Source organism: Ammospiza nelsoni, chromosome 6, assembly GCF_027579445.1.
Source record: "Ammospiza nelsoni isolate bAmmNel1 chromosome 6, bAmmNel1.pri, whole genome shotgun sequence".
NCBI lineage: Eukaryota > Metazoa > Chordata > Aves > Passeriformes > Passerellidae > Ammospiza > Ammospiza nelsoni.
Window position 1 is genome coordinate 59666288 of NC_080638.1, and position 26305 is coordinate 59692592.

Here is a 26305-nt window from a genome sequence, read left to right on the forward strand (position 1 = left end):
AAATTTACAACACAAAGAGTAGCTTCTGGACTAATGTAAATCTCACTTCAGGCTTTGACAAATCCAGATTAGTATTTTTGGCTGGAAAAAGAAGTAATGAAGGCATGACTGCCTGGAAAAAATCTAAAGATTAGCTACACCCTGCTTAAGGGAAAATTATTTTGATCCACAGCTCTTAATTCAGTTTAATAACCTCTGTATACTTCTCTGAATGACTATTTTAAAATATTAACTCAGCAGAATTGGAGTTGAAAGGATTTTGTCACTGAAAATTTCACCAGGTCCTGTGGACTTCAAACACTGCTTGTGCATCTGCCTCTTCTGTGCACCAGGAGGAGGAGGAGTGTGAAAGATGCTGACCTACTTTAGAACAAGGGAAAACAGCTTTAGCAAATAATTTTAAAAAAATCCTTCTTTTTCAGAGTAATCCTGCAGAACAATAGAGCAATATTTGACACTCAGAAACCATACATTCTAATTTCATTGTGTTTTTCATTTAGGAAAACACTTGGAAAATGAAGGCTCTGCATTCAGTGGGGAAATTGTGCAGTGTCTTGAAGGTACTAATGCTGCTATTAAGAAATTGGTACAGGAAATTTAATATTTAGTCTCAAACCTATGGGAATAAATTACTTGGTAACCATGGAATTAATCCTTCACGGTTGTACTATTAGCAGTGTTCTCTTGTGTGAATTAAGAGAGAGAGAGAAAGGCATTTTGGGGTGAAGGGGGGGCGCTTGCCTGCACTTTGCTGCCTGCAGAGGTTTGGCTGTCACAGAAAAAACCAATCTGACAAGGGAAGATGGCAGAGCTGATCCAGGCCTTGGCTCACCTGGAGGGGTTTTAATGGGGGAGCATAAAATGTCATTTGTACATTTTAGGGGCTGGGGGAATTTGGTGTGTGCCTACACTTCTGTCAAAGTAAAAAGAGTAAGGGTCTTGTGGTCAGTGAAGTAAATTGTGATTCAGGTCAGTGAAGTAAATTGTGACTCAGGGCTGAAGTTCTCCTCTCAATCTGTTGTGATTTCAGTGTTTGGTTTTGGGCACATGTATCAGACTAGCAAGGTGACCCCATTGTCTGGGAAAAATTATGCATCTGACTCCATTGATTCAGAAGGCTAATTAATTATATTATTATACTATAATATAGATATTATTATATAATATATTATATAATATATTATTCTATACTGCCTTACACTACATCTAAACTGAAACTGAATAAAAACTCAACTGAACAAAATCCCCTGTCTCCTGACTGACCATCAGGACACAGCTTGCAGAGATTGGTCAAGAAAACAATCCAATTACCAAATCCCTTCAGGTAAATAATCTTCCAACACATTCCACATGCTCACAAAAACAACAGGAGCAGCAAATGAGATAAGAATTGTTTTCCCTCTGAGCTTCTCCAGGAAAAAAACCTGAGAGAGAGAATTGTCTCTCTCTGTGCAGAGAATGTGAATCCCACACGTGTGCAAGCTCTGAATCTGCCCTGACCCAGCAGGAGCACCACAAAAACCACGTGGAGGCAAAGGTCTGCTTGGGTAGAGCTTTTTACATCATAAAGAGCTTAGCAGTGTCAGTGCAAGGGAGGAAAACACTGCTGCCCTGCCTCAGGGCTGCTGTGAGGATGCACTCAGTGGGTTCTGCAGGGGCACAGAGTTCAGCAGGAGGGGGGTTTGCCCTGTGTTTGCCCTGGGTGCAAAGCTGTGCCATTCACATTCTCTGAACAGAGAGAGACAAAATTTTCTCTCCCAGGATTTTTCCTTGAGAAGAAGAGAAAACAATTCTTATCTCTCCTTGCTGCTCCCGTTGTTTTTGCACATGTGGAATGTGTTATGGAGATTGTTTACCTGAAGTGATTTGTCAGTTGGATTCTGCTGAGGATTGCTTTGTTTCCTTGGCCTATTAGGTCCAAGCTGTGTCCTGACTGTCTCTGACAGTCACTAGTTTATCTTTAGTATCTTTTGGATAATATAGTACACTATCTCTTTAGTATAGTTATAATATAGTATTAATATGATACAGTATAATTTTAATAAAGCAATTGTTCAGCATTTTGAATCAATGGAGTCAGATGCCAATCATTCCCTGCGTCAGGGGCTCTCTGCATTGGATACAAAGTGATTTAAAAAAAAAGTAATTAATCTTTACTTGAAACTTTTGCATAGATTCATAGAATACCTTGAGTTGAAAGGGAACTACAAGGATCATCAAGTCCAGCTCCTGGGCCTGCACAGGGCATCCCCAGAAATTCCACCATGGGCTTGAGGGTGCTGTCCAAACACCTCTTGAATGGTGACTGCTTGATAATAAAAGTCCTGGCAGAATTATGAGCTGGGGATGGCTGCTCACAGGTAACTGCTGTAAGACCTCTGAAGCCCATAAAAGCCAGAATGGCTTCAAACAGAAGGTGTTTTAAAAGCATTTCCATAATGTGTTTACCTATGCAGGTGTAAAACTCCTAAAGCTTCCCTTTCTCCTTCAGTGGGTCTCTAAATCACCTGTTTCAGGCCAGCTCTGCATTAGTCTATCAGGTGAGTGTTTTATGCAAGGTGCTGAAACCATAAAGCTGTTTTCTTTTTCACCACTTCAGCTAATTGAGGATATAACTCACAGGAAAATTAAAACCTCTTACACATTTATTTTACACCTCTAAATATTTCACCTTGCCAAGGAAAGGAGAGTAATTTATATACACGCATGCAGAGCTGGCTCTGCAGACAGCAAATTTCAACAATATAATTTCTTTCCATAGTGTCTCAGTAGGTGATTGTGACTTCCAGAAAAACTGAAAGAGAAAGATTGAATTGGATTTATGCATAAGTTGTGATGCCTTAAAGACAATCTTGTTCCAACTCTCCAGCCATGGTCAGGGACACCTTCCACTATCCCAGGTTGCTCCAAGCCCCATCCAAGCTGGTCTGGAACACTGCCAGGGATGGAGCAGCCTTGGGCAAACTGTTGGGCAAGGTGAGCAAGCAGAATGATTTACCTAAACATGGAAAATATCCATGTTTATTTAAAAAAAATCCACGTTTATTTAAAAAAATATTTTTAAAAATCATAAGGAGAAAGTGCTTTTTCATCAGTTGTGTTACTTCATTATCACTTCTGGGTTAATTGTCAGAAAGAAATTTGAAGGCATACACGTGAATGTCTAGAAGAGACTATAAATAGCAGCAGTCTTTGCTTCAGAATGCAGAATTTTCCAGGAGAGATTATTGCAGGGATGACAGGTAGTCTTGACTTAACCAGCCCTGAAAAAAACCACCCCCCAAAAAATACCCCAACAAGAGAATTGAATTGTATATGCATTTCAACAATCCAAAGTATTCTATAAAATAAATCTTGCTGGTAAAAATTATTAATAATAATAAGAATTAATAAGTTATTAATGGAAGAAGATGGATGTTTGCTGATGTGTGGCATTGTGAGGGTAAATCTCTCACATAAGAGTCTAAATGAGAGGTGTTTTAATGGAGACCCTGCACAAGCACTAGAGGAATGACTGGAGAATTTCAGCATTTCCTCTGATCCCAGCTCTGTGCTGCAGCTTCCCTCTGTGTGAGGTAGGGATAATGATACTTAATCAAGTGTGACATTGCTTCTGGGTGGGGTTTACCTGCCCAAATGTTTGTCACCTGTCTCTTTTGGACAGTGAAGAGAAAGAGGCATTTTCAGACATCCTGGAAGAGATGTTTAAAGCAAATCAGAAGAATCACAGAATCACTTATGTTGGAAAAGACCTCCAAGATCATCAAGTCCAACCATTCTGCCAGCATTGCCAAGGCCACCACTAACCCATGTCCCCAAGTGTCACATCCAGGCATTTCTGAAATCCCTCCAAGGATTGGATGGTGACCCCACCACTGTCCTGGGCAGCTGTGCCAGTGCTTGACAATCCCTTCCGTGAATAGATGTTTCTCTAATACCCAATCCAAACCTCCCCTGGCACAACTTGAGGCCATTTCCTCTTCTCCTGTCCCTTCTTCTCTGGGAGCAGAGCCTGGGCCCCACCTGGCTGCTCCACCCTCCTGTGTGGGAGCTGCAAAAATTGAGAAATTTCCCTCTGAGCCTCCTCTTCCCCAGGCTGGAGCTGGAGCTCATCACGAGCTGGAAGTTCCTCTTTCTCTCCTTGACTTTGACAGGAGTCTAAAGCTTCAGCTCCAATTTAGAAATCCACACGAAATACAGTTTGAGCTCCATTTCTCTTCCTTTCCCTCAAGTATGGCTTGACTTGCAGGATGTCCAAGGCATTTTCTGCTACCACTTTCTGTTTCTCTTTACACCGTGGTCACAAAACAAATAATTCAGAAAGCAGATAGAGATGAAAATCAGGGTTTCCTTTTCTTGGGAGAAGCAAGGGAGCTTCAGTTCTTTATCCAGCTAACCATGAGGCTGCACGATTGTTAGTGGAGGCACAGGAGGAGGGATGGCCTGGCAGGATGGCCACAGAGAGCAGGACTGGCTTTTTATCAATACTACCAAATTAGATCAGCTTTAAATTCATCAAGAAACAGCAACCAGGCCTTTTCTTTATTTCTCTTTTTTTCTTTTTCCCCACCACAGCTGTGTTTGATGTTTGTTGTTTATCTTTTATAGCCAGTTCCCTGCCTCACCTCTCTCTGCCCACAGCGTGTGTCTGCTTTGCAGCCAGGAGGTTGTTTGTGCTTTTTGCTCCCTGCACTCCCTAAGTGGGTTTTTTTGTAGGGATGGATGTACCCTGGTGTGTCTCTTATCTCTGAAACTGAAGAGATGCTGTAGTACAGCTCCCCTGCACAGAGGAGCTTCATCCACCATCCCTCCATGCTCTTCCCTTTCACACAGCAGTGGCTCTTCTGGGAGAAAAATACTGAATTTCAAGCCAGCTGATTTCACTCCTTATCCTGGGCTGCCAGAGCTCATTGTGCAGAATACTTTTTTTGGGGAGGAAAAGAGTAATTTTTATCAGTTCACTATATGCCTAGTGAGTTTCTTAGATGAACAGCATGAAAAATATCAGTTGTTGTGTGAGAACACAGCAGGCTTCTTCTCACTGATAAATGCAGATGACTCAGGGAAGAAGTGGTGGGACTAAACTACTGGAGTAAATGCAAATTATGTGATTTCTGGGATGTTAGAATCACAGCTCTCCTGTACCAGCTGACAGCATCAAGAGTAGAGAACTGAAGATTATAAATCAATCCCTTAATGTATTATCTTATATATATAAATAGCTTTTTGTACCTAAGAGGCTTCCACATGTTTTGCACTTATTTTTTAGCTCTTGTTAGTGCTGCACATGAATCCAGTGCTGCTCAGACACATCAGCTGCAGCTTGCTGTGCTGATGGAACTGAATTCCTCCATGAGAAGCAAAGAAACCCTTTGGAAGGAGAGAATGCTGCACCATGGCATGTGTGGAAAATTGCACTGAGATTACTGAGAATGGAAATATTTTCAAAACATGGTGAGCAGTGCTTGGCCCTCACCCCTGCAGCTCACTGCTGATGTTCCTAAGCAACTCTCTGCTGCAAGAGGTTTTTAAAATCTTTTTTTTTTTTCTGGAAGATCAGAGCCTGCCTGCTGCTGCCTGCCTTCTACAGCCCTGGGGAGCTCACCAAGGGAAATCTGGAGGTTTAACAATTAATGTTAAGGAACTGCTGCAGACAAAAATCACAGAACAGAATCAATAAAGATGGAAAAGCCCTCTAAGATCATGGGGACCAATTATTAATCCACCACTGCTAAGCCCATCTTTAAAACACAGCCCTAAATGCCATGTCTACACATTTTTTAAACCCCTCCAGGGATGGTGACTGCAGCATTTCCCTGGGCAGCCTGTGCCTGGTCCCCCTTTCAGTAACAACATTTTTCCTAATATCCAATCTAACCCTTCCCTGGTGCCACTGTCACGTTTTCTGGAAAAATCCCTTTGCCCGGATTTCTCTCCTGGGGAGTTGAGAAGCCTCAGAGAAAAAGGAAAACAATAATAATCTCATTTGCTTCTCCTGGGTTTTGCTGCTTTGGAATGTGGTCTGGAGATTGTTTATCCAACATGTGTTGCTTGATTGGTTTCATGTGACTTGTTTTTACTTAATTACCAATCACAGTCCAGCTGTGTCAGGACTCTGGAGAGAATCATGGATTTTTCATTATTATCTTGTTAAGCCTTCTGTTTGTATCCTTTCTCTATTCTTTAGTATAGTTTTAGTATAGTATTCTTTAATATAATATCGTATGATAAAATAATAAATTAGCCTTCTAAGAACCTGGCATCAGTTCATCATTTCCTTCCTGCCATGGTGGACCCTGAAAATACCACACCCTGGCACAACTTGAGGCTGTTCCCTCATCAAAAATCACAGTTTTCAGCTAAAAAAATAGGACAGAATCAGAATTCTGAATCAGTAACTGTGCTAGAGATCCATCTTCTTCTTCAAGACTTGCTCCAATAGAGACTTGGGAGATATTTGTTTTCTCCTTGACAGATTTCATGTCACTGTCACCTTCTGCCACGCTGCTAGAGCTGTTCAAAAATAAATCACAATGCCCCTTCTTTGGGGAAGCCTCTTCCTGCTTTCTTTGTTCTTCCAGTGCTTGCAAGCAGCTCTTCCATTTGTAATGAAACTGGTGAGAAACAACTGCGCCAGAAAAAGCATAACTTTCTAGAAGTTGACACAAATAACTGGAATGTGTTTTATTGGAGCACAAAGTCTTGGATGATCTTATCACAGATATTGTTCATGTCATGCTGTATTGTATGTGTATTAATTTTGTTAATGTGTGGATAAATAAGCAAGGATTCATTTCAGTAAACACAGAATGGTGGAATCACAGAATGGTTTGGGTTGGAAGGGATCTTCAAGACCATTTTGTTCCAACCTCCCTGCCATCGGCAGGGAAAACTGGAATGAGATCATCTTCAAAGCCCCTTCCAAGCCAAACCTCTCTGTGCTTCTGTGAGTGTGATAAAAAGGTAAAGGAAACCTACTCCCAGCTCTGCAGAGAGTGCCAAAAATGAAATTACCTTAGAAATTATTCCAAGCGTTGGATTTTGCCTTCTCATATCTGTTTCCACAGTGGCACAGGCAGAAAAGTGACTCCCTTGGGTGCACATGTGCAGTTTGCACTTCTGTGTGTGTGGTTTATATAAATGTACTCACAGCCATGGAATGTGAATTGTTTTCTGTGTCAGAACCTCTCAGAATGTCACATCTGCATTGATACTTTTACAGACTGTGAGACAAACAAACACATACTTGGAATTCACTCCCTCCAGGCAAACTGCCTAAAATAAAGGTACCTGCATTTCCCAGCAAGCTGTGAGATAAGGTTTCACTGTTTTTTAATGTTCTGTCCTACTTTCTGTTGTGAATATTTGATATACTTTCTGAATGATAACATAAAGAGAGATTACCCTATTAAAAATATTTAGATATTTTACTAAATCTGGTATAATCAGGTTCCTACACTGGAATAAGGTCACATGAAATTTGATCAGGTCCTAATTTGCATGATATATTAATTAGTTATAATTTCTTTATCTTACAGAATTTTGCCATTTGGTACATAGCTGTGGTTTTTGCAGCAAATTATTTTCTTCTAGTCCAAGTTTTGTACTCATTTAATTATGGAAGGCTTCAGATGTTTTATTTTAAAGTGTTAAACATTACACAGTTAATTGCATTATTTTTAATAAGGAAGAAAGAAATTAAAAGGAAAAAACCCCGTAATGCTCATCTTCCAATAATATTTTCCAAGAAAAAGGTTGAATTTGAAAACCCAAGTAAAAAATTTTTGGACTTAGAGCACTTGATAAGTTTGAATTCAATGGTACACAAATTATACACAAAATTCTTTGGGTCCATCAGTGCAAAGGTCAAATCCAATTTCATAACTGGTCAAAGTGAGGGGCATTTATAGAGAAAGTCAGTCCCTACATTTTAATAAGAAAATTAGGTTTTTTTGATGCCTGACCTTATTAACTGTTAATTTCTTGGTTATAAGATCACTTTCAAAAACACAAGGTCTGTATAGACTCTTTTTACCAGATTCATGGGAGAGTTTGCCGCTCTTTTGGTCAATTTATCAGGACATTTTTATAAGGAATATTAAAAAGAGTCAGGGAGAGGCTGATTTGGATCCCAGTCCCTCCCACGCCTCTGGAGGACCAGCTGAAAAGGAGAAATTAAAATTACAGATATTTAGTGGGTGCAAACTATGATGTGAAATCGGAAGAAATTTAGAAAAGAAGACTGTTCAGACATCATGAAGAATTTTGTACTCCTTCTGAATTTTAACCTCAGTTAATCCTGCAGTGAGGGTCCCTCAAATGGTAGATTTTACAGGTTAACATTTTAAGTTTCTTTTCATTACCAAGCTTCCTTCGTTATTTTTTTAACTCTTTCTGTGATTAAATGCAATTAAATACAGAAAGTAGAGCCTTAACCACTGCTCCTTCAATATTCTTTGTTTGCAGGCTGTGGAAATTGTAACTGAAATCTCAGCTGTGGAAATTGTAACTGTGAAATCTCAGAGGGGCTAGAAAATAGTAGATCTTCATGCAGATATTATGAAAACTTTTAAAAAACCCTACCAGTGGCAGTAAAGGGATTCATTATCTGCTGTTTTGGAAATTTTCATTTGTTTTGACACATTCTGTTTTATTTTTATAGGCTATATTTAATTCTCATAGCAAAACTGAAAAAAAAATAAAAACCCAAGCAACTGGGAAAAAACAGAATTTAAAGAGACAGACATTTTGACATTCTCAGAAAAGAGAATCTGGCATAGATGTCTCCTTCTGAATGTCACCTGAATTGCAAGGCATTGAAAAAGATGTGAGCAAGCAAAATAATCCAAATATTCTGTGGACTTATCCATGTTATATCCATGCAGCTCAATGTGCAGATCCTCACTTCAGCACTATAATAATAAGTAGTTGTTATTATTATTATTATTATTATTATTATTATTATTATTATTATTATTATTATTATTATTATTATTATTTTATACATTATATATCTATTATATAAATAATATAAATATATATATGTTCTATATTATATATTTTAATATATAATTTCATATTTTATCTATAATTATTTTTATGTATTTTAATAATGTCATTTTTATTTTTATTCTGTATTAGTTACTTCTCTCCTTTTCTGCCTTTTGAAGGGTTGTAGGACAAAAGTAAAGGGGGAAAAGGTGAGGCTTTTCCTGGAGAATCAAATCCTGCTTTTGAACCCCTTTCCCTGTACAAGCTGAGCTCAGAATCCATACAGAGAAGAAAAGATGAGTTCCTGGAAACTTGTGTGAAACCATTGCTCAGAATTCTATTTTACTATTTTTCTTGGTGGCAGAACTATTTCGTTAACGTCCTCATGAAATGAATGTTGCCATTAATTAACAATGTCATTACTGTAAAAAATGAGCTGCAGCCAGCATCCAGCCCTGTCCCTTGATCTTGTAGGCAGTTACAAATGTCTTATCTTTACTCTTCTGAGCATTAACTTCAGTAGAAATAGTTTTTGCTGGGGAAGCTGACCAAGTTGTTTGAGAGCCCAGGGAGTCGTGATCTGATGATGACCAGAGAGCTGCAGGCCAGGAATTTCACAGCCTGAGTGGAACAGAACCACTGTCTTTTTGTTTCTTTTTTTTGGTTTCTTTTGTCATGAGACAGAGTAAAGATCCATTCTGAATTAAGTGAAGTGTCTAAAAAAAGTGAAAAGTCTGTGAAGCCAAAACTGAAAGAAAAACTCGCATGCCGAGACAGCAAAGAGACAGAGAAAGAAAAACAGAAAAGACCACAAGGCCGATTTGCCCCCGACTTAGAAATTTCTTTGATAAAGAAGAACTGGTGCTAAATGTCACTCAGAATGAATATGTATGAACTTATTGTAGAACTGTATGCATATGCATTTGGAAGGGGGATAAAAGAAGACCTGAGGTCTTCGGAAGCACGCTTGCCTTTTTGGGGAGGCTTGCGTCCGGCGCGCGTCGTAATAAAAGCATACCGAGCTTTACAACTTCTATAAAGTTGTGAAGTTTCTTCTTTTCTCCACAAAACAGTCTTTTCCTTTTTTTTTTTTCCTTTGTGCTGCATTTTTACAGCTTCTCAGTTGTGTTGAGTTAAAGAAAATATCTCATCAATGCATTTCTTTCCTTCACATTTTTTGCCACTTACTTCCCAAGCCTGGTCAAGTTGGATTTCTAGTTCTGTACTTGTCTGCTCTAAGGGTGCAGGTGTTTCTCATTCCTCTTTTTTTTCCTTTTGGCTTATCCTTTCCTCCTCTCTAACAGATTTCTTTCCTCAAACACATCTTTAGGTAGGCTCATGGTTCTTGCAGAACTCCTGTTTTGTATAGGAAATTAAAAAAGGAAACAATTATCCCTTGTTCTGAGTGCATCCTGTAAATCACACAAATGCACAATGCTCACCCAAGAGAGAACTATAAATCTGTGCTCAGACTTTTATCCTTTACCTACCTGAGAGCATCTCTTTTCTCCCTGTGTACTTTTTCTCTGGAAAATATTGCTTCTCCCCACAAGCCTGCCTTGACTTGTAATTTAAGACCTTGTAGCAGAAATCCTACTAGTTCTGTATGTCCTTGCCCTCTTTGCCAGTTTTATTCTCATCAGATATATCAGAGGGAATTCATGAATAAAGATGGAATGGAATAGAGCTCAAAAGCATGTAGACACATATTCACATGAGAGACCTGAAAATCAGAATGCATTATTTTTTCCTTAATTTTTTTCTAAAACCTCCTAAATATGCCTACATTGGTTTTGTCTATTAAGATTCAGCTTGATTCTTTTACAATCAAAAATTGTCCAGGAAAAGAAAGATTTCAATAATGAATCTGGAAAGGTAAGAGAGATATTTGTCCTGGCTCAGAACATTTACTGCTGAGGCCATGGGCTAATGTTGAAAGGCTTTAGAGGCATTGAGAGGTCTGACGAGCTTGGAGAAGTTTTCTGTGCTGGGATGCAATGGAAGAGAGGGGGATGGGGTTAGGATGTTGATTTGGGAATTTGGGAGGGACTACATGTGCAGAAAGAGCATGGGGCAGACAGATGGATGTGGGAGGATTGTGGGGAGATTTGTCAGCAGGGATGAGGTCGGGTTCCTGGTCTGGAAAGTTGAGTGTGCAGATTTCAGTCATCCTGGCTGACTTGCTCCATGTTTTTTTATATTATTATTGACTTTCACAGTGTGGGGCGAAAAGCTAAATCTGTTGGGAGGCTCTACAGTCATCAGTCCACAGGGCCTCTCCTGGCTGTGTCCACAACCTCTCCTCCAGAAGTGTTCAAAGCAAAGAAGAGGCTGGCCATTAAAAACTCTGCCATGCTGGGATTGGGCAGCCCAAGCTGGGAATCACATTGTCCCCATCCCATGGCCACTCCACCTGCTCTTCTGCAGCATTCACAGTGACCCCAATCACCCATTTCCTATTTCCTGTGTCTCTTTCATTTTCCTGCGCTTACCTGCCTGTCCTGGGTTTCAAGATGTGGGCGGGGGTGTGTGTTCTATTTCCATCTGTTAGACGTGGGGCAATTATCCTCTGCTCATTGGGCACTTTATCTCTTCCACAACCAATCCTCCCTCTGGAAAATATCTTCTGTTAATGGGCCACTGAGTGTCAGTGCATGACTGATAAAAATTACATCATCCTCTGCCCAGGGGTGTGGTGGTGTTCGCAGGGGTTCCAGGATGAGGGAAGAGCTGAGAATCTTGACTCCATGTTTCAGAAGGCTGATTTATTGTTTTATTATATATATTCTATTAAAAGAAAATGATATATTAAACTCTACTAAGAGAATAGAAGAAAGGATATCATCAGAAAACTAGCAAGGAAGAGAATGGAATGATAATAAAATCTTGCGACTGACCCGAGAGTCCGAGACAGCTGGACTGTAATTGGCCATTAATTAAAAACAACCACATGAGACCAATCAAAGATGTACCTGTTGCATTCCACAGCAACAGTATTCCACAGTATTGTTTACAATTAATTTCTGAGGCTTCTCAGCTTCTCAGGAGAAAAAATCCTGTCAAAAGGATTTTTCATAAAATATGTCCGTGACACAGGGGGAGGAGCCAAGCGTTCCTACCTGGATACAATCTGAGGTTTGGGACACCCCAGCAGCCTTTGCCCCCTGCATTGCCAGAGGAGCAGCTTTCTGCTGCCCTGCATGGCCAGAGGGAGCCCAGGCCCATCTGCAGCAGCCCTGGAGCTGCAGAGGAAAACTCCCCCCTTGTGCAGGATCCCTGCTGCAGCAGAGCCACAGCTGGCACTGCAGGAGGGCTGAGCCCCCGTGGGATGGGGCTGGAAAACCCCCTGACACACAGGGGACAGGGCATGGTCTGACTATGGCAGTGCTGTTCTGTGTTACTGCATTGTTTATTTTATTTCTATTTTCTTCCCTAATAAAGAACTGCTATTCCTTCTCCCACATCTTTGCCTGAGAGTCCCTAAATTTCAAAATTACAACAATTCAGAGGGAGGGGTTTACATTCTCCATTTCAAGGGAGGCTCCTGCCTTCCTTAGCACACACCTGTCTTTTAAAACCAGGACACTGCCTCCACTGATATTGCATGCCTACCATCCCATCCTTCATTGTCAAGACTTCCCCATTTTAGGCACTGGTGGAAGTTTTCTCTGAATTATTGTAGTAAATCTGTTGGAGTGGGTGATGGTGGTCAAGACATCCCCCAAGGCTGCTGACTCTCACTGTTCCTTAGAACAATGAGGAGCTTCCTTCCCAAAGAAAGTAGGGCACTGAAATGCTGAGTGTGAACTGTGCAGCTTCCAAAGATTCCAGAGCTCCTTTGGTCTGCAGCAGATGCTCTGTCCCCAGGGGAATTGTCTGACTCCTGGTCACCAGTCTGAGCTGAGACAGGATAAATCAGGTGCCAGGAGAGCAGGTAATATTCTCTGTGCATGTCTGACCTCAGACAGGTGGATTTACAGCCGGCCTTGAGGACTGTTCTCACTCTGCTGGTGGAGCGGTTGTGCTCCCACATCACCAAGGACAGCCATGGTCTGTAACTCCTCGAGCATCCCTAAAAATCAGGACTGAGGCTGTCAGTGCTGAGTAAACCATTGCGCTGGATTCATTCTCATGCTCTTCCTGACAGCTGAGCTAAGCAGGACATACAAAAGAGATGGCAAATATACCTTGGTACTTTTCTACTCTGACTTTCCCTTAATATGACCCATTCTAAATGAGACTCTTATCAGAGGATTGCTTTCTTTTGTGTCTTGAACAGCACTAGGTGTAAAAAGCAATTGTAACTGTTTATTTTCACTCAGTGATACACTGGTAACACTTTCTCCTTTTTTAACTTTTTCCTACTTTGCTTTATTTCATCCTATTTGGATGAAACAACCGAAGTTACTTCCTTTTCTCCTCCATTTTCTTTCAGGGCTTTCAGTATTTCTTGCACTTGCCCTCCAGTATTTTCATCTGCAAAATGCCTCAGTCTGCATGCTGTGTTATGGAGGTGATGTGTGTGAGGGGAATAAATTCCTTTGTAGGAGCCATGTCAGATCAAGCTCATTCCTCTCTGTTTGGAGCATGACAGTGATGTAAAATATCAAAGTAGTTCACAGAAATGAGACTCAGCTCACCTTTCTCTGCCTTCCTCACACACCTGTTTCTACCAAGGGAGCCATTTCCTCTGTTCCTCTGTTCTCCATATTTGACTTTTTTTTTTATTTTGATGCTGATTTTTCTGCTACAGTCTTTTATTAAAAAAAAAAAAAAAAAAAAAGCCCGTGAGAATATGCAAACATCTATACTTTATCTGATGTTTCTAGCCTTTGATCACAGGACTGGACATGACAGGTTTACCCAAGTTCAGAGTCTCAGAGGGAACAAAAGCAGGTAGTGCAGCACTTGACATTGAAGTCCTGCACAGAAATGAGTTCAGAGTTGTTGTGTTGCTTCACATCCTGGGCCCAGTTTCATTCCTTTGTTTGGCTTTATTTCCTGGGTATCATCTTGTCTGTCTGTTCTCCAAATCTCTCAGCCTGAATAGATTGTTCCTGTCCTCCCTTTTTGTGCTTTTGCTGCAGCAAAACTGAAGGGATGTATTTTTCCACTGAAAAGTCATTTAACTTGTGACTTGTGTTTCTTTGGCCTTAACCAAGATGAGACTCCACTATGCTGAGAGATGCACATACATCAAATTAGCCTTTTTTTGGCCAGAGCTACTCGTGATTATATTTAAGTGCTCATCAAAAATAGGTGAGTGAAGTTCAAATCAGCTTCATTTCCCAAAATAGCCTTGCTGGGTAAGGCTCAGAGCTGGTCCTACCAGGATCCTGTCTTCTGCAGTGATCAATAGTCCTCCTTGGAGAAGTAATGCAAGAAAAGGCAAATATAGAATGACCCTTCTTCTGTATAATCTCCATGACAAATGGAGTGTCAGGAACTTCTCTGGATGAGGATGATATCTGCATTTTAATAGCTTTTGATGGAATTTTATGCTATGCTGGATCTTCACTGCAATGTTCTCCTATCACTGATTGATTCTTTTAGCTCACATATACATTTATCCTCCCTAATAACTTACATAATTTATTTAATAAGGACAAGAGTTCTCCTGTTTTAAACCTGCTGTCTAAAAAGTTTATTGGCATCCTGCAGTTCTTGTGTTATGAGAAACAGTAACTCATCTCTTCAACTCCTCCAGCAAAGGTGTGTGTGATTTTTACACACCTTTAATCTATGTTCCTTCAGCTGCCTCTTTTTCAGGCTGAGCAAAACAGTTGAAAAAATCACCTTTGATAATTGTTACCCATGCTTAGACTGAATAGAATAACGATTCCTGTTAGTTTGCAGGAGGTCTGGCCTCATACTGGAATTAATCTGTTTTTTCCTGAAGGACTCAGGTGATAGGACAGAACAAAAGCTTATCATATCTGCAAATGACAAACATGGTAAGAGTGGGAGCACCCTCTGCAGGGCAGAACTAGAATTAAGAATTATTTTAGCAAGCCAGAAAATTAATTTAAGGGAAAAAAGGTTCATAATAATTTTTAAAAATCCATGATTTTGCATTTAGGTAGAAACAGTTGTTTGTGCAAATTCATCATAAGGGAGGCATTTAAGCAGAGATAAACAGAATTAAAGCTGAAAAGATGAACATCAAAGTCAACAAAGATTTGCAGCAATGAAAAAGGCAACAGTCAGAGAAGTGTGTGTGAAAAGGTGGCCTGGCAAGGTTTGAGGTGTATGTTCTCACCTGTAGCTTTAAACTCCACAGACCTGGAGTTTAGAGGATGCAGATTATTTGGGGATTGAGGAGGAATTCAGTAAAGATGATGAAAAAAAAGTTGAATAAGTGTGCAACTTTTCCATTTAAAACAGGTAAATCTAAGAGAAGGTGTGGCAGGAACCATCAAATAAATAAAAAAATCCTAGCAAGACAGTAAGCTTTTCTCCTTGCCCCCTTTTTCAGACAAATAACTGGGAACAGAACAGATTTAACAGAAGAAGGCCCTTAGAAAGCACTGACAGCACACACAGGGAGGCCCTGGCATCAAACTGGAATCAGTTGTCTGAGTTTTGCAGAGACAGAGTATTTCTGCCACCAGGGGTTTTAAGGACAAATCAAACATCTGTCAGGGGTTCTTAGGTCTAATTGATTCTGCTGTACAGCAGAGATGGACCAAGATGACCTTTTGAGATTACTTTTAGTATTCTTTCTACTACTGTAAAAAGAAGAGGAATTAAACCTAAGCAGGCTAATCTTGGAAGATACCAAGAGAGAAATAAAAGAGAAGTATACAAAATTTTAAAAAGAAAAAAGACAAAGGAAAAAAGGGAGATTGGTTAAGCCAATCAGTTACTGCCAGACCCAGCTTTTATTCATAACAGCCTAATGTTCAGTCATTACACTGTCTGAAAACGTTTTCTCTGCTTTGCAGAAAAGAGACATGAAGCTTGGGAGGAAACAAAGAGGAGTATCCAAGGGCAAGGCACCTGCCTGAGGCATAATCAATATCCTGTGTCTGGTGCTTTCAGCCAGGGATTGTAGGAAAAGGCCTGGGATGCAGCTGAGGTGTGGAATAGGCTGTGAAATGTGGAATTTATGCTTTGAAATCATTCTTTACATCTTTCAGACCCTTGGCTATCAGCTCTGTCTGATCATATCTGTCTGGAACCAAGATGAAATTTAGTTGGGTACTGGTAGACCTGATCCAACATTATTGAGTAAACACAATTTTGTGGGACCAAAGAAGAAAGTTTCCCTGTTTGAGCATGACCTGTGCTGCTCTGGCTGTTCTCACCCATTTTATTTGGTGTCATAGACACAAGTGGTTTTTGTTGGTTTTGGAAACTCCTAAAATTTGTTCAACAGGGTGAAGTGGATGATGATGTTGAAAGAAAAACTGTCTTTTTAATGTCAGAGGAATACATTAACCTTTGTATTTCCATAAGCAAAAACTCATTTTATCCTTCCTGATCTCTCTAGAAACAGTGAAACTCTTTGGAAAATATTTAGAAAACTGTGGTAATATTCAGTTGTAATTATTTTTTTCACAGAGTAATAATAAAATATTTTTGCAGTGAACTCAAGGCAACAATAGGCAAAAGCCTGAATGACCTGACAGTGCTTCATGGTAACATGTTACTAACTACTTCAAAACAAATCAAAACAAAACAAAACAAAAAAGAAAGAAAAAAACCTTTTTTCTTTTCAAGATTCCTTTTTAAGAAAACCTTTCAGTCCTTATATTTTAAGTTTTTGGCACAGCAATCTACCCCATTTTAACTGTTACCTGAAGAGCTGTGGTAATAGCAATGAGTGGGCTGTAAAATAGTCTGAGCATCACTGATCTTCCCAGAATTCTTTGCTTTTTCTCAAAGGATAAATAAAATGAACAGACTTCAACTCCTGCAGCTTGTGGCTGGGTGGTGATCACTGCAGGACTGTGGTTAATTTATGTTCTTTAATATTTTCATGTGAGCAATTTGTACTGCTGTTTCTGTGGCTGCCATTATACATGTATTTATAATTCTTTTATTGCTAATGGGAGATGATAAATGGCTGTATTAATTTGTATTTCACATTCCAGGCTTTGCTGAAGGCTAAAGCACTGGAGTCCAGCAGAAAGGTCAGTGCTTGGGGTGCCAGCCAAGGTCCATGGGCTGCACTGCCCTTCCATAAGCTTTGCTTTTAATACAATCTCTCATTCTGCTTTCAAAATCAACACACTGTTTTCCAGACCTAGCAAAAAATGTACTCTTTACCTGGGACTTGTCAGTTTTCTTTTTAAAAACAAGATCCAGCACAATATTTAAACCCAAGATCCAGCATAACATTTAAGTCCAATACACACAGTCCACACAGAAATGCACATGAAGGAGTAAAGTCCTCAGATGGGATATTTTAACATGAATTTTAATCCCATACTTTTAGAACTATCCTCTAGATCACTGTGTCTGCAAATTAAACATTGTACACAGCAGTACAGATTTAAGATCAATTACTTCTTCAATCCCTAAAGAAAACCTCACTTCTGCATGCAAGAGTGAGTTTGCACACAATTTTTAGGTGCAGTGAACTGTCAAGTGGCATTGCACATGAAAATAAAAAAATAACATAAAGCTATGAGGAAGGGTGTATCAGATGTACAAAAACAAACCTTCCATGGAGGAGAGTGACACTCAAGGCAGCCTGGCTGAGGTGACACCTTTCAAAGCCTCTGAGCTCCTGGCAGACTCTGTCCTTAGCAGTGCTGGCAGGTGATAGAATGAAAAAAGCATTATTGTCACAGACATATAGAAATAGGCAGTTACAGCCAGTGATCCATACAGTCAGAGTTTAATTTGAGAGGATCTTACTTTTGGTTGTTTTTGGCCCTTCAGCACTGCTCTGAATCTTCCTCTAGACTCTACAGCATCAAGTTCTGGTGACCAATACTAACCCAACTCCCAAAAAAAGAAAATCTTTAATCTGATCTATTTAATGCTCTCCAGGAAGGTCTCCATAAATTAAGCACACAGAGCATAAACTCCACCTTACAGAGAATTTTACAGTGCATCTCTTCTTCTTCTTTTACAATGCATTTCTTCTTCTTCTTCTTTTACAGTGCATTTCTCCAGCAGTAAGACTCAAACATCATGAGGAACCATGCACATGTTATATCTTTTGATGGAAGGAAGTCTGTTTCCACTGGTGGGGGAGAGAAGCTAGAGTATGTGATGAAAAAATGAAGTTCTCTGGTATATTCAAGCTCTATTTTTTTTTATTAAAGTCTATTGAAAACCAGGCTCTACTGTTTTATTCCAATATTGTGTTAGGAAATGAACAATACACAGGCAAACCATTGTACTAGGATGTGTCACAAGCTTTTTACACAAATTCACAGTGATAAATAGATAAAAAGACATTGCTTTCCATCTATACCAGATACTTAGGAAGAATACAAAGTGCAGCTTTTTAATACTATACAGTCTCACCAGAGGTGTTTCACCAGAAGTCTGGCACATAAACAACTTCTTTTTGAAAACAGAAGTTTCCAAAGCATGACAAGCACTAAAATTGCTTCATCCAGATCACTGGGACAGAGTTGTTGGCACAGGCTCCTTTCAGTGTCCATTCCCACCTTCAGAGAGGATCCGTGAGGGCTCTGTGTACTTTGCTGTCATCAGGTAGAAGAGGGCAGGGGCAGGTACCAAGGCAAGCAAAGGCAGGTCCTGCTCAAGCTTATCTAGTTTGGAAATGGAAATGATTCCATAGGCATGGAGTAACCAGTGGCTGAAGAGGACAACGAGCCTTTTCTTCCTCACGAGCAGATCCTTGAAAAACTTGTAAAATAAACACAATTTTCTGTTAGCATTCAGCCTGTCAGCCAGCACCTGACATTTAAGAGGTGTGACAGATAGAGCTCCTGGGTTTGAGCCCTTCCAGCACACACCCAGCTTCTCAGTGCACCATCAGAGGGAATTCTCACATGAGATTCCTCCAGCCAAGAGGGGAAGGGATAAAGGAAGAGGCTTAATGTAAAATACACCACTGCGAAAAGGCAAGAGACAAAGTGGTCTCTGCTCACTCAAGTCTTTTTTACTCTTTTAACACAAGGAACATGTTTACCCACCTCCACTTCAGAAGCAGACATGTACACAGCCAGTGTAACCAAAGAGAGCACCAGGATGATGTATGGGAAGGCATAATCTAAAGGCAAACATATAACACATTATCAGGCAAAAAAATGGCACAGCTTATCCTTCAGCAGAGAGTTTTCCCACAGGTGTGAAGCAAACTGAGCTGCTCTAGCTGCCTCTTAGCATGTGAGGGTCAGCCAAGCACAACCTGCACAGCTCTTCCCTCTGAGGTTTTCTGCTATTTCTCAGTGGAGTTACTCAATGCTTATACCACAAATTGAAAAATGATAATGAGAAAAGTAGTCAGGCTGAGTGGGGATTTTGTGGCACCTTTCCAAATGTGACAAGAATAGCTATTTTTAGTTTGGCTTCCAGCAATCTCCCCAAATTTACACTGAAATCCATTCTCTGAAATCAGACAAATTCTGCCTTAGCAAAAAGTGGAACTAGCTCACTCTGAAGTACTTTCCTCTCTTACCCCCTCTCCTCCTTTTTTGGGAAAGGGACAGTCTCTAGCAGCACTGGCTGAGGCAAAGCAGTGTTGGTCAGGAGCCTGGTGAGGACAGAGCTCCTAACAAGCAACCTTTTCAGGTGAAACTCCTCAAAATAACCCTAAACAACATCCTTATTCCCAAAGCAAAAAGTGTCCCTTCCTTCTTTCTTAGTGTGCACTGACAGGTGTGTTCAGGAGTGTTTTTAGGAGAGAACTCACAGAGGAGGCCTCCTCCCACGGCCTGCAGCACGGTGAGGATGGGGAAGAAGTAGAGGGCTGCATAAATGCTTTTAAATCTGTCAGATCTCCCCAAACCACAGGCAATCTTCTTAACCAGGAGAGGCCTCAGCAGCATCATCAGCACGAGACAGAAGGCATAATAGATAAACACAATAGTGTACCTGGAGAAAAAGAAAAAAATCTTTAAAATGTGCAGTTTTCTCCTAGATATTCAGATCACAACCAAGGAATTTGGGGTTAGTCAGTGAACTCTAAAGATTTTATGGGTAAAAGGTTTAAACACAGAATGATGGGCTTACTTTTCCTTAGGGGAAACAGTCAAGGAAACAGTTCCAAAGAAAGGACAAGAAAACAACCAACAGTTCCAAGGAAAGGAAAACAAAAAGAAAAAAAGAAGTTCTAAGCTATATATTAACATGTTGATAGGACATAGTCTCAAGATGCACGTGGGAGGCTCAGGTTGGACATCAGGATCAATTTTTTCACAGAAAGGGTGATCACATACTGGAATGGGAGGTGATGTCCTCCCATTCCAGTATGTGAATGTCCAGGGAGGTGATGGAGTCACCATCCCTAGAGATGTTTAATATCTGGAAATGCTTAAAATCTGGAAATTATCTTTAATCTGGAAAGACTGGAATTGGCACTCAGTGCCATGATGGTCTTGAGCCATAGACTGGACTCAATGATCCAAGAGGTCTTTTCCAAATAAACTGATTGTGTGATAGCCTGGGCTATGCCACTTTCTTTGATTATTCAGAAAGTCATTAAGCATTGCTCCATCCATGTAAAACAGCTCAGTGCACAAAAGATTCAGGGGATTGATTGTCATTGATCCCAGCTCTACCTGAACACTTTTGGCAGCTTGGAGGAGAGGCAGGGGGTTACACACTGACAGGGGGCACACACTCACAGAGAGCACACACTCACAGGGGGTGCACACAGGGGCACATCACAGACACATTTTATGAAAAATCCTTTCCTTAGGATTTTTTTCTCCTGAGAATCTCAGAGGCCTCAGGAACAAAATGTAACCAATGGTTATCTGCTGCTGTGGAATGCAACAGGTGCATCTGTGATTGGTCTCATGTGGTTGCTTCTAATCAATGGCCAATCACAGTCAGCTGGCTCAGACTCTCTATCTGAAACACAAGCTTTTGTTATTCATTGCTTCTTAGCTAGCCTTCTGATGAAAACCTTTCTTCTATTCTTTTAGTATAGTTTTAATATAATATATATCATAAAATAATAAATCAGCCTTCTGAAACGTGGAGTCAGATCCTCATCTCTTCCCTCATCCTGGGACTCCTGTGAACACGGTCAGAGGCACACACTCACAGAGGGAACACACAGGGGTGCACACTCACAGAGGGCACACACAGGGGTGCACACTCACAGAGGGCACACACAGGGGTGCACACTCACAGGGGTGCACACACACAGGGGTGCACACTCACAGAGGGCACACACAGGGGTGCACACTCACAGAGGGCACACAGGGGTGCACACTCACAGGGGGCATACACAGGGGGGCACACACAGGGGTGCACACTCACAGGGGGGCACACACAGGGGTGCACACTCACAGGGGGTACACACAGGGTGCACACTCACAGAGGGCACACACAGGGGTGCACACTCACAGGGGGGCACACACAGGGGTGCACACTCACAGGGGGCACACACAGGGTGCACACTCACAGAGGGCACACACAGGGGTGCACACTCACAGGGGGCACACACAGGGGTGCACACTCACAGAGGGCACACACAGGGGTGCACGCTCACAGAGGGCACACACAGGGGTGCACATTCACAGGGGGCACACACAGGGGTGCACACTCACAGGGGGGCACACACAGGGGTGCACACTCACAGAGGGAACACACAGGGGTGCACACTCACAGGGGTGCACACACACAGGGGTGCACACTCACAGGGGGTACACACAGGGGTGCACACTCACAGAGGGAACACACAGGGGTGCACACTCACAGAGGGCACACACAGGGGTGCACACTCACAGGGGTGCACACACACAGGGGTGCACACTCACAGAGGGAACACACAGGGGTGCACACTCACAGAGGGCACACACAGGGGTGCACACTCACAGAGGGCACACAGGGGTGCACACTCACAGGGGGCATACACAGGGGGGCACACACAGGGGTGCACACTCACAGGGGGGCACACACAGGGGTGCACACTCACAGGGGGTACACACAGGGGTGCACACTCACAGGGGGGCACACACAGGGGTGCACACTCACAGGGGGTACACACAGGGTGCACACTCACAGAGGGCACACACAGGGGTGCACACTCACAGGGGGCACACACAGGGTGCACACTCACAGAGGGCACACACAGGGGTGCACACTCACAGGGGGCACACACAGGGGTGCACACTCACAGAGGGCACACACAGGGGTGCACGCTCACAGAGGGCACACACAGGGGTGCACATTCACAGGGGGCACACACAGGGGTGCACACTCACAGAGGGCACACACAGGGGTGCACACTCACAGGGGGGCACACACAGGGGTGCACACTCACAGAGGGAACACACAGGGGTGCACACTCACAGGGGTGCACACACACAGGGGTGCACACACACAGGGGTGCACACTCACAGAGGGCACACACAGGGGTGCACACTCACAGGGGGCACACACAGGGGGTGCAGTGCACACTCACAGGGGGTACACGGCCTCGTGGGTGCAGTGCACGGTGGTGATGTAGTCGGGGCTGGGGTTGTACAGCATGGTGTACCAGTCCGAGAGCTTCTTGACGGGGCAGGAGCGGATGTGCAGGGAGCCCGCGGGGTCGCTGAGCAGCAGAGTCACCAGGGCTGCCACGCTGCACTCCAGCAGGGCCGTCAGGTGCTGCAGCAGCGCGCTGGAGCTAAGGGACAACAGCACTGCTGTTTTGTGGAGATAAACAAAACTGCACAACTTTGTGAAAGCTGCAAAGCCGGTATGTTTATTACAACACTGGACACATGTGGAGATTACTGTCCTTAAAAGATTACTCTCTGGGAACACATGTCTTTTAAGAAGAGTAATCCAGGTCCCTTTTTATCCCCCTCTCAAATCCATATGCATGCAATTTCACAATAGGTTCATACATATTCATTTTCACAAATTTCACTTGACATTTGCCACTAGTTCTTCTTTATCAGAAAGAAATCCTAGGTCAGGTTGACCTGCTCTCACAGCAGTCTCTGTCTCTCTATGTCTCCTCTCCCTTATCTCTGTCCTTCATTGAAGCAGTTTCTCTGAGCCTAGGCTTTTTATGAGAACAGGCAGTCAAACTAAATAGCTATGTTTTCAAACTACAGACTTAACTCAAAGATGTACATTGCACCTAAATTAAAATGGATTTCTACTCTGGAGAATTTCTACTCTGTCTCACTGTCACTGCCGGGCTCTCGGAACTCTGCTGGCCACAGCCACCCCAAGATGTGTTACAAAGACTCTTTTCCCAGCCCAGCAGTCCAAGAAGGAGTCAGAACTCTTCTATTCTCATTCTCAAGGTTATTTATCATTTCTTATCTATAACATTCTTTCCCTGACCCCCCAAGGTCTGTCTGGCAGGTTGGGTTGAGGCACACTGACCATCCTTGGGGCAGTGTTATCTTTCATACTAAAAACTACATGTACATTATTTACAATAACTTCCCAATACCTATTACCTATGTTAGACAGTGAGCTTCTACTCTAAACCAATCCAAAAGTGCCAACATCACCAGAAGATGGAGACCAAGAAGAAGGAGAAAGGCAGGACATGCCCAGATTCCTCCATCTTTGCCCCCTGAACCCCCATTCTAAAAAACCTCAAAAATCTATTTTTCACCCTGGGACAAGCTAACTATTATTCTACTTAAACTCTCTTTGTAGGAAAGACATTCTATGCTGTTCTTGTGAGCCAGCAAAGGCTTCCTGATGATAAGGAAAGCCCCATATCTCTCCCGAGGAAGACACCAAGGTTGTCACCATGGAGATGTGATGAAGGAGAGAAAGTTAAGAGATATGGACTCCACTGAGAACTTTGTTTCTTTCCTATAACCAATGGGCAGTGAATGTATATGTTAAGTGAATGTAAACATTTTGAAAGAGTATAAAAGCAACATGTTGCTATAATAAACCTCTCTTGCATCCTTCTGATAGAGTCGTGGTACTTTGTGCTGTGTCATGCTCTATAATGCCATCTCTTCACTTGTAATTCTTCATGTAAAGGTTGGTAATTGTTTTTTCCATGGGTCAAGATCAAAGGCACAGGGGTCTTGGGCTCTGTGCCAAGGTCTCTGAGCCCCCTGACAGGGTCTCGAGTCCTCCAGGGCAGCCAGAGGAATTTCCTGGGCTCCCACACCATGCTGCCAGCTCCTGTAAATCCCAACAGCCCTGGAATCCCGCAGAGCCTTCTGCAGAGCTAAAACTTGCTGAGTGTGGAAGCTCTTTGATAATCTCAAGTGGCTCAGTGTGTAAAAGAAAAGAGCGGTGAGGGTGATGTACCACATGTCTCAGAGGGGGTGACACTGCTGCTTTGCCACTGCAGAATTGCCAAAGCTGCAATTTGAGTAGCTCAGGAAGCTCACTGAAGATGGACCTCATAAAAAAGGACCTCATTGAAGATAGTAAATATTCATATATTAAACATTCCCAGTCCCCTATCTGTTCATTGCTCAGAGAATCACAGAATGATTTGCGTTAGAAGGGCTTTAAAGACTGTCCAGTTCCAACTCCCTGCCATGGACAGGGACAGCTCAGTACACTCCAGAGCCATCACTCCTCAAAAAACTCCAGTCTAACACCTGATGGCCACATGCAGCTGTGGGTTTAAACTTCTTTTCTACAGAACTTCTCTGATGTAAAGGCCACAGCAGCTCTGCTATCAAGACCCAAAGCCAGAATACATATTTCTAAAGAGAAAACTCAAACCCATCCTCTCATTGTACCTGTTCAGCCCTGCTGATATTGACCCAGGGGAGATGGGAAAATACAACCTGCTCCTTCTGTCTGCCGGGAGACCAAACCCAGCCCAGACTGCCAGCTGGACTGTGCACTGGCACATAAAAGAGGTACAGACCATGCCCTGAGGGCACTGACCGGACAGGGTGCCCTGCAGGACACTTACACTTGCAAATAAACTCTCCTACAGCCACTCTAAAACTCTGTGCAACCACATCAGCTCAATCAATAACAAGGGCGGATGGGGCTCTGAGCAACCTGCTCTGCTGGAAGGTGTCTCTGCCCATGAGAGAGAACTGGAACTGGATGATCTTTAAGGATCCCACCCAACCCAAACCAGTCTAGGATTCCAAGAAGTGCTGAACAGCTCAGTTTAGCATCAGACTGATCACTCGTGGATAAAAGATTTCCAATTTTAAACAACTCATTTAGAGAAAGGGTACACAAACCTCTTTTTTCCAGAATACCACTCAATAAAGAACCAGTGTAACACCAGGGGCAGCATGGCCATGAAGCCGAGGTACAGCCAGTCATAGCGGTCTGGAGATCCCAAACACTCCCGGCAGATTTTGTTGTCATCGGTCCTTTGGCCTCTAGGACACACCTGCAGAAGGCAGAGGTTGTATTTAGAATCCCAGCACCAACAGCAAATCTCTGCAGTTAATGGAAAAACAGCTTGGGGCAAGACATAGGGCAGATTTGTAAAGAGATGAAACAATAACCCCAGTAATTTCTCACCTTACACTTGCTCTCTCTGGCTCTTCTTTTTTAATATAAACAAGGGTGAAGCATGATTAAAAGCCTTTATGCAAGCCTCCACTTTCCTCTCGTGCTGCAACACCACTCCCTCTCATCTCAGCTCCCTCAGCAGGCTGCTCACAACCACGGTTCTCCGGTTTCATCCCGCCCTTCCCGGCTCTGGCTCTCCTTCAGCACTCCGGTAAAACCGGCGCGCACAGGGACTCATTCCAGCACAGCTCCCCGCACCACCCCGTTCTGTGTCAGCTCTTCCAGCCCCGGTGCGGCACCGAGCCCCCAGCACCTCGTGTCCCGGTGCAGCTCGGACTGCTCTCGCCTCAGCAGCCCCCGGTACCGACCCGCAGGGCCCGGCCTGAGCCATCCCGCACCGAGCCCAGCCTCGCACTCACCCCGCAGTCCCCGTAGGTCTCCACGGAGCCGTTCACCGACAGCACGGTCCTGCCGCAGTACAGCCCGAGGCAGGCGGGCTGGATGTCCACAGCTGCGGGCAGAGCGTGGGCCACGTTACCGGGAGAGGCACCGAACGCCAGTCCCGGCCCGCTCCAGCGCCGGCAACACCCTCAACCCCATCCAGGCCCCACCCGCATCCCCAGCCCCGGGCCGGTGCCCCATCCCGGCCCGTCCTACCGGCGCGGAACATCGCGGTAACCCGGCAACCGCGGCCCGGTACTTCCGCCGCGGCGCTTCCGCTTCCGCCGCGGGTCGGCTCCGCCCGGGA

The 26305-nt window shown here is 42.9% G+C and overlaps 1 protein-coding gene across 2 annotated transcripts; it reads right to left on the bottom strand.

Moving 5' to 3' along the window:
- Window positions 1-18230: 18230 nt before the first annotated feature.
- Window positions 18231-26289, bottom strand: JKAMP (JNK1/MAPK8 associated membrane protein). Of its 2 annotated transcripts, XM_059475153.1 has the most exons (7): window positions 26215-26289; window positions 25977-26068; window positions 25278-25432; window positions 22556-22762; window positions 19832-20013; window positions 19113-19189; window positions 18231-18822 (listed from the first exon to the last, which is right to left on the bottom strand). In XM_059475153.1, exons 1-7 carry the CDS (start codon window positions 26225-26227, stop codon window positions 18604-18606), a joined length of 945 nt encoding a protein of 314 aa, XP_059331136.1. In that variant the 5' UTR covers window positions 26228-26289; the 3' UTR covers window positions 18231-18603. The 2 variants fall into 2 exon arrangements, with proteins under 2 accessions (XP_059331136.1, XP_059331137.1); XM_059475154.1 differs by lacking the exons at window positions 25977-26068; window positions 26215-26289 and adding an exon at window positions 25567-25801.
- Between the last annotated feature and the right edge of the window lie 16 nt (window positions 26290-26305).

Bases quoted from the DNA above. Each gene is read 5' to 3' on its own strand.
- JKAMP (XM_059475153.1), bottom strand. The intron at 22,763-25,277 runs GTTTGTGTACCC...GTTGTCCCTTAG, and splicing joins TGGTATTCTGGAAAAAAGAG to CTCCAGCGCGCTGCTGCAGC. The intron at 18,823-19,112 runs GTGGGTAAACAT...TTATTTTACAAG, and splicing joins TGTCTGCTTCTGAAGTGGAG to TTTTTCAAGGATCTGCTCGT.